The following is an 8,821-nucleotide window of genomic DNA, read 5'->3' on the forward strand; positions in this document are numbered from 1 at the left end:
TTAAGAATTATGGAGCAAAATGACTTCATGTTTATAGGCTTATAAAAAGTGAAAAAAGCCAAGATTTTAAAACTATATGTACATCATTATAACAATGTAAAAATATATTTAAAATGCATTTTTAAATAAAAGATGAGCAAGTAATACACCAAAATCATAAGAGTGGATGTGACAAGAGGATGAGATTTTGAGTGATTTTTTTTCTTTTCTTTTCTATACTATCATGTAGTTGTATCAGTTTTATAATTTTAAATTTAAGTCAATCTATTTTTAAATATGTTTAACTTGCTACAGATATATCCACTAAATAGGATTCTTCAAATGGAATTAAAAGTTAAACCACAAAAATATATTACTGAAGTGGTTGAAGTTCAAAATAGAAATTAAGAATAATCAAATATTTCAAATATTAGCACTCAAAATAAAAATATTACTTTTTTGAGTTTTTCAAGTATTTTTGTATTGAGGTATAGTGGACATACAATATTATATTAGTTTCAGGCATATGAGACAATGATTTGATATTTATACATATTGAGAAATGGTCACCACATATTGAGAAATTAAAGTCTAGTTAATATCTTTTACCACACATGGTTACAGAATTCTTTTTTCTTGTGATGAAAACTTTTAAGATTTCCTCTCAGCAACTTTCAAATACACAATACAATAGTATTAACTATAGTCACCACACTGTACATTATATCCCCATGACTTATTTATTTTATAACTGGAATTTTTTACCTTTTGACTCTTTTCATCCATTTTGCCCATGCCTCACCCCTGCCTCTGGCAATCACCAATCTACTCTCTATCTTTGAGCTTGGTTTTGTGACCAGTAATGACTCAAGTACCCCAACTGGTGAATTATTTACTTTTTAAACTGAGCTAGAAGGAATTCAGGTTTATTACTATAATGTCCTCATTTACCTGCATTAGAAATGGGGGTGGGATTTCTGCTAGACCACTGAGAACTGCCCATAACTCTGGGTTCCCTATGAAGGTATGTGACACATGAAATCTTAGCTGCCACAGAAGTCACAGTGGAAAGCTGTTCCAAACCAGTGTTCTTCAAAGAGTGGCATCACTAGATATACCTCCTACCTGGGAAGGGAGTAAGCAGCCTGGCCAACAATTAAATTTTAAAAGCCACTTTTTTGTTCATTAAAAAGCAAGGGGAGAGGGATAGAGAGAGTCTAGAGACAGTCACAGACTAGGAGAAGAACCTTATAAAAATCATTCTACTCTTTTAAAAATAAAATAAAATAAAATAAAAAATAAAAATCATTTTACTCCATCACAACAGAAATGGCTTCTTAGCAGATTGGAGGCCAAAAACTTCATTTAATGATTTTCTATTCACAGTGCTGATATGAAGTTTCTTTTTTAAATAAGTATACTTAATTTAAAAAAACAGTCAAGCTAAAAAATATTATTGACTATCAAAACACAGAGGTGACTCAAAAATGAAAAAAAATAAGTTATTGGCTTCTAAAATGATAACAGTTGGGGAAAGCCTGCTCTAAACACATGGGCTAACTGCATTTTTTCCAACTGTGCCTGCATTTTACTTCTTCCATAACATTTTCTTTTTCCTTCAACCTGTAATGTCATCTTCTCATCCTCCCTCCACCTAATCTCTGTCTCCTGAAATGCTAGGATATAAAAAGCCAGCTCCTTTTCAAATTTATCCAAGACTCCCCAAGCTCCCTCAGTCAGGCTATCACACTCTTGTAGTTGGCCCGACCCCACCTCATAGCTCTGCTATTAAGAAGCTCATCTCTCCAAGTGGATGGAATGCTCCCTGAGGGCAGAGAATGCACTGATTCCTCTTTAGGCATCACAGAGAACATAATACGGTTTTCCACCTGTGTCAGACTCTACAGAAAATGTTGGTTTAATTGAACTGAATTTCTAAACAATCTGTTCAGAAGATGCACCAAGGTCAGCAGTCATAATCCTACAATCACCTACAAATAGGTTCCTAGGCCTGGGAGAGGGGGGCTGACTAAGAAGGAAACTACCCTTTTTTGGCAGAAATGTCAATGTGTAATTTTAAACCAAAGTAATCTGAGTTTTCTCTTAAATCAAAAGGCATTTGTCCACATTAAATCCACAGGCCTCTTGTAACCTTGGTAATGTGGGATTTCAACATTTACTAATAGCAGCTATAATGTCTGAAAAGCAGATCATTCATCGTGCCACTCATTATTTAATTATTCAGAACTGTATCTTATTTCAGAAAGGATCCAATGAAACTTACATAAATACATACACCACAACAAGATAAAATGACATTATCTCAGAAGAGAAAGAAAATAATAAAACAAAGGAAAACTGTAGGAAAGATAAGCTGTCCTGCGAGTGAGATTTATATACCAAATCAATGTATTCTATAAAATTCTGCACATTTGTTAGAGGTAGGTCAGAAGGCTTGGCTCTAACACTTCTAGTAGCCAACAAACACAGGATGATCCAGTCAGTCACATGATTCAATCCTTAAGCTAAAAACACAAAGCTATCAGAGAACTGTCTTTCCCTTAGTCCTCATAAAAAGGATACTATATAATGCAACAAATAAAGTCCTCGAGGACATCTTTGCCGTTGATTTCTCAGAAAACTGGGAAGACCATTCCTCCTAACATCCCTCATAGGCAAATGATGGCACACGGTCAATAAATGCAAATGATGGAGAAGATGACAATCAGGCCAAGGAAGGGGTCCAGGTACACAGCTCCCCGCAGGTCTAGATTTATCAGAAACAGATTTTATTCTACCTGAACTAACCTAAAATCGAGAGGCTTCATGTATCCACTTATCTTTAAAATTATAAACAAAACTTGATGCACATGTCCATTCTTCTTGGGCTATGTCTGTCGTTTCATAACATCCTCAAAGGGAAGCATGACTCAAGAAAAGTTAAGAACCATTAATCTAAAGAACTAGACTATATGTATCCTTCAGGGAACCTTCCATAAGCAGTTTCTCCTCTGAACTTCTGAGAAGTGCTGAGCCTCAAGACTGCAGTCCCCAACAAGCATCTGAAGTACAACTTCTCTGATGCCAAGTGTGGAACTCTAAGCTTAACCACTGGCCAAGCTATGTGTCAACTGTATGATACAATGACCTTTAATACAGTAATGATGAAGCACATAGCAATCTGTTTTTCCAGATAGGTCTAAGCCATGAACACTGACAAAGTTGCCTAAAAGGACTGGTGATATTTCTTCCACAGAATATAAAAAGTAAAAGAAGCAAACAAAAAAACACCCACCTTTTGATGGTAGATAAAAATTGGAGATAAGCACACACACACAAAAACATTTTCCTAGATAAACATTATTTTTTAATTTTAAAAATAACCTTTCCACATCACTTGGTATAATTTGAGCTATTTTTTTTACCTTTTTGTTGTTTTAATCTTTTTTAAATCTTTTATTATACAGAAAAACAATCACTGCCATCGCTTTAGACAAACAAACACACACACACACACACACACACACACACACACACACACAGAATCAACCATCTATCTACTCACAGTATCATGAGAATGTCTCAAGGGCCCAACAGCATCAAGTGAGGAAGCTGGCCTATAAGAACACTGAGACAAAGCTCTTTAAGATGTCATTCATGTAGAAGTCACAGCTATCCAGAGTCTGGTCCTCAGCATAAGAAGTCCAGAGATAAATCTTTGTCAAAAATACGCAATTGAATAGACTAAAGAGTACCAACTCATGCTAAGAGGCTGAAGTGGGAATCAGAACACCAACTTATTAATCAATCATAGAGAATATTCCTTTCCATTAATCAGAAAATTTGCACCAGAAGCCAGGATGCTGCTTCTTCCCCAATGCTAAGATACCTGAAATCCCAAATTAGTAATCAGTTTACCATAAGTTAGAACAAAGAGGTATAAAGTTTGAAATTATCCATATCCAACACATGCCTTTCTAGTGATCAAAACTGTGGCTTTCACATGTAGAGTCTCTCTTCCTAGAATATTGTTGCCCTAACAATGCAGACTTCTCGGTCTCTAAGCTTTCTTTTCCACATCCTTCCACGTTCATTAAGTATTTCTCTAGATACGGTAAAATACAACTGATAGAGGTGTACCTTATGTGCATTATTATCCCTATTTTTCAGATTAATAACTCCCAGATAAAGTTGACTAAGCAACTTGTCCATGGTCACAGCTAATATAAGGCAGAGCAGAGATTCAAAGCCAGATCTCAAACCAAAATCTGTGCCTTTAACTTGCAGTAAATAATGTCTTCAAAGTGTCTTTCCCTGGGCCTCCCACCTCCCAGTACAATTTAAATGCCCCTACTCAGTGTTCCCATAACACCCTAAGCACATCATGACTGTAATTTTTGTTATAAAGATCTTTCTCACTACACTGAAACTTTGCGAGGACAGGAAGCCTATCTCATTCACCTTTGTATCCCTTAGTGTGCTATCTATCGAGGTGAACATGCAAATTAACTTGTCCAGTGGTTTAATATAAAAATTACCAAACTGAAGGCCTTGAACTAACCTTAGGAAGGTCACATCTTAAGCCCATCAACAAATACCTCATCTAAAAAATGGGATGAAATCTATATATACAAGTTGGCTTAGCTCCTTTCTACATTTAAAAAGCAGTACCATTGTAGATGGGCCCTCATTTTTTATAGACTATCTTATTAGTTTGAATTAGTAGAAATGAAATTAAAGTCCTCATTTATCTTCTGTACACAACATATACAAATAATAGGGAGCTCAGAAAAAGCTTCCTCTTTTCTGAAAGGAGACAACTATCATCTATACCAAAATCAAACAGTGGCACCCTCCTCTGGTGAATGTTACAGGAGCTAAAACAACACAAAAGACAACAATTAGATGGTGGGGTTTTCTTTGAATGAATGAAAAAGCAAGAAAGAAAATACCTAATATTATTTGTTATTATCACATTCCCAATAGCAACTAAAGAACTACCTTTTATATTACTTTTCTTATTTTGCCTTAAAACAAAGCCAAGATGAATGAATGGGCTACGTACTATAGGAGATTATAGATAGAACAATTACTCTATTTTTAAGGAGGGTACCTATACGTGTAAAATTCTTCTGTTTAAAAAAAACATTTATCATGTCCCTTTTCTGGATGATACATTTACCAGAAGATAGTACTGGAAATTCTTCAACCTGAAATCTGTTTAGGTCCACAACTTCCAGGTTTTAGAATATCAACTTAAAAGAAAATTTAAAATACTCATTCACTTACATGTGCAGCCTCAAAATATATCAGTACAGCACACCCAAGCAAGCACAACCCAAAGTTTCACAACATTAATATTACATCTGGACCTTTAAATTAAAAATAAAGCTGTGCTTTCTAAGACCAGAAGCAGATTAACAGCTGCCCAATTTTAATTTAAAAATATAAAATAAATAGAAGCTTTATTAAATGATTTAAAACAGTCTAGGCGAAGCACATAAAATGAAAATATAGACATTCTGATCAAACCAAGAAAAGAACTTAGTCTTTATACTGGGAATATTATCATTCAAATATGTTTTTACCCAAGCACAGAGCATCTCTTCCCTCAATTAATTTCAGGTCTTTCACCTATCCTGTGACCAAGGGGAAAGGAACCCCACCCTACACAAAAAGCTACAAAATTACAACCAGTAAAAAAACCTTCCTTTGAAACCAACATTTTGAAAGACAGAACAGAGGGCTAGGGTGGATGGAAAATAGCAAAAATTGATTTCAATTCTACCACATAAATTTTCCAACTAAGTTTGTCATTCCTGGCAAAGTTGGTTTAAGGCAGATAGATAGAGTACCTGGGAAAGATTAGCAGGGTGGTGGGTGAGGTGACTTTGTATCAAAGACAGAATGCAAATAAAATAACCAATTGAAAGCTTTCTCAATGTTCACCCAAAACAAAGGCCAAAGAAAAAGCAAATCATGACCTGCTGACATCCCCTACAGCCCACCAGAGACCAGAGGGCCAAAATGAGAGTTGGAGGGAAAGTTGGATGAGGGTACAGAGCACGGGGAGTGGGGTGGGGTGGGGGACTCATGAAGAGGGGGTGGCAAAGGGGGCAGAGGGAATATGAGTAAAAAAGTATCCTGCAAAAAAAAAAAGTATGCAGCATTGAAACTCTTACAAACTGCCAATTGAGACAGATAGGGTGGCTGACTGATGCACCTCGGAGAACGGCGCTGGAGCCACATTTGCCACTCACTTCCCCTGGGCCAATGCCAAGGACAAGAGCCAACCTTCGCCCCTACCTCCAGGAAATCTGAGCCCCTGCGCAGATATGCGGCAGAGGGACCCGAACCGGCCTCCAACATCATCTTTTGCCCCAGATGAACCCCAAATAAAGGAGTTTAGAAGCAGGGAGATGCCTGCGCACCAAGCCGGCCAGGGCGCCCGGGCGAGATCTGGGCACCGCCGCCTCTGCGGTCATTGCCGCCTCTGCAAAGGCCAGAGGCATCCCGGTCCCGTGCCACGATCCAGCTAAAAGCAGGCGACCAGTGAGGCGCCACTGTTAACTTGCAAAGTTAATGGAGTTGGGAAGAAGCGAAGAGCTGCCCTTCGGGTTCTTCCTCTAGGAGAATGGGATGGGAAGGAGTCACAGCTTCCTTCATCTTCAATGAGCCCTCACTAACTCGGCTCTGCAGATTTTGTCTCTTTTCCCTAAAGAGAATCAAAGGTATTTTCTTTCTTCTTTGTGCCTAGCTTAGCCTCAAACCCTAGAACAGGAGCGCTGAGGCCCTGGGCCAAAGTTCACAGCAGAAAGCATAAACGCTCCCCGAAAAACTAGCACAGTCATTTCCTGGGTTCTGGTCTCGGGAAACCTCAAATTATGAGGCACAAAATAGATTGTGAACGACCCTCCCTCCCCCAAATTGGCCACTGAGACCAAGAGGTCTGGATCCAGCAGTATTTTTTAGCAAGCTGAACCACATTTGGATCTAGTGTCTTTGTCCAGCCGGGCACCAGGTCATCACCACGCCCCTCGCACCCAGTTCCTACCCCGCTGCTCACACATCCTCTTGTTTACGCACACCCACACAAACAAAACCCCAGAGAACTCCTACCTCACCCCCGTGTCCGTCAAAGATCCCGAAGATGGACGGGTGCGTCTTGTTGGCTAGGTCCGTAAGAACTTCAAATCGGTCCTCCATGTGGTCTCTCCGGCCCTGGATGGAATACACAGCCACGTTGTGGCTCTTAAACTCCCAGGTCTTGGAAAACTCGGCCTCTAGGACGTCGAGCCCCCCGAGCCGATCGTTCTGCATGATCTCGGCCACCTTGCCCTTCACCATCTTCACGGCGTCCCGACTGGACTTGACGATGGTCTTCACCTCGTCCGTGTGGAAGAAGTAACTCCACAGTGCCAAGCTGATGCACAGCAGGAAGAGCGTCTCGGGTCTCAGCAAGAAGTAGCGCATGATGCGACCCAGCAGAGACAGCAAAGTCATTGTATCCTCTATCATTTATTATCGCTACAGCCCCAACCACCAGCAGCGACGCGCGCCCCGAAGGCTCGCCGGGTCCCGGAGCACTGCGGGAACAGCCCGCGGGGAGGGAGGAGGAGCAGCAGCCGAGGGATGGGGGAGGAGACTCGCGGAGCCGGGCAGGAGGCGGACGAGCAGGCTGCTCCCAGCCCGTACGGCGAACAGAGGCAGTTTCCCTTTTGTCTCCCGGCCTTGGCGGCAAGGAGGCCCGCGCCTTGCGCACCGGCGCCTGTGCCCGCGGACCGCGCCGCCTCCCCTCCACGCGCCCCTTTGTGAGGCGGCGGCCGAGACGGCAGCGGTGGCAGCAAAGCAGCAGCCGCGGGTGCCCGAGCTGGGCTAGAGGAATCAAGTTAAAGTTGCGCCGGGCGAGTCTACGGTGGTGGGCGGGGAAATTCGGGGGCGCTGGCCCCCGCGCGGCCCCTCCGCGGGTGCCCCCTCGCCGCTCTGGGGAGAGATCAGCAGCAGGTGAGGAGGCGCGGGGCGCGAGAGCCCAGCGGGCAAGGGATGCACGTCCCCTGGGTCGCCGCGGCAGGGGAGCGCAGAGCCTGCCGAGCGCTCCGATTCCTTCAGACACCCCGGGAAGCCCCAGAGAATAAAAGTTTTGCGGGAGCCTGGGCAGAGGCGGGGGTACGCGGAGCCCGGCGACGCAGCACGATCGGCGCTGAGCCGCAGGCTGCCGGCGGGCTCAGCCAGCCTCTCCCCGGTACCTCCCTGCTCCGCTCGGCACCGCTCGGCTCGCTCGCGCGCTCCTTCCTCTCGCCCCCGCTCGCGTTCGCCCCGCCCCGCGCGCGCTCGCCCCGCCCCGTCCCTCCCCTGGAGCTTGGACTTCAGGCCCGAGGTGCTCGCGCGGAGCTGTCAAAGGCTGAGGCAGCTCCGCGGGGGCTGGAGCGCTCGCCGCTCCGGGCCGTTCAGACGAACCGAGGGGGAGAAAAGGGGTGCGTCCGCTGCCCAGGTCGAGTAGATGGCCTTTCCTCCCTCCTGTGCGGGCTCCCAGGACAAAATAATACTAGTCCTGGTCGTCTGAACGCTGGTTTTCTCGAGAGCTATTGTCGCCGGCTGGAAAGCAAAGTGCCGCACGTGAGCGTTCCCCCCCTCCGGCTGGCAGCACTGTAGTGCGGTCCCCGCCTCGCCTGGCATAAGGCAAGCGAGAAGGGACGCACTTCTCCAGGCTCGCAAAGCGAGGCGGAGAGGATCCGACCGTTGGGTTCTGTGACAGAGGCCTGCCGGGATCTCAAGAGAGGCGGAGAGCGAGGCTGAGGCCTAGAACCTTTCTCGCGACGAGAAAAGACCCTCCCGACGACAG

At 43.6% G+C, this 8,821-nt stretch overlaps 1 protein-coding gene across 1 annotated transcript in view; it reads right to left on the reverse strand.

Annotated features, from left to right (window-relative positions):
* PPM1L (protein phosphatase, Mg2+/Mn2+ dependent 1L) overlaps positions 1-8,259 on the reverse strand; it is a 298,549-nt gene extending 290,290 nt beyond the window's left edge. The window contains exon 1 of the mRNA XM_028103102.2: positions 7,099-8,259. Coding sequence (XP_027958903.1) covers positions 7,099-7,497 — 399 coding nt within the window. The 5' untranslated portion in view covers positions 7,498-8,259. The remainder of the gene's footprint in view (positions 1-7,098) is intronic.
* Positions 8,260-8,821: the final 562 nt, after the last annotated feature.

The sequence above is a fragment of the Eumetopias jubatus genome, unplaced genomic scaffold, assembly GCF_037043125.1.
Source record: "Eumetopias jubatus isolate StellerSeaLion01/CBP00866 unplaced genomic scaffold, mEumJub1_p1.0 scaffold_1, whole genome shotgun sequence".
In the NCBI taxonomy this organism is placed as follows: domain Eukaryota; kingdom Metazoa; phylum Chordata; class Mammalia; order Carnivora; family Otariidae; genus Eumetopias; species Eumetopias jubatus.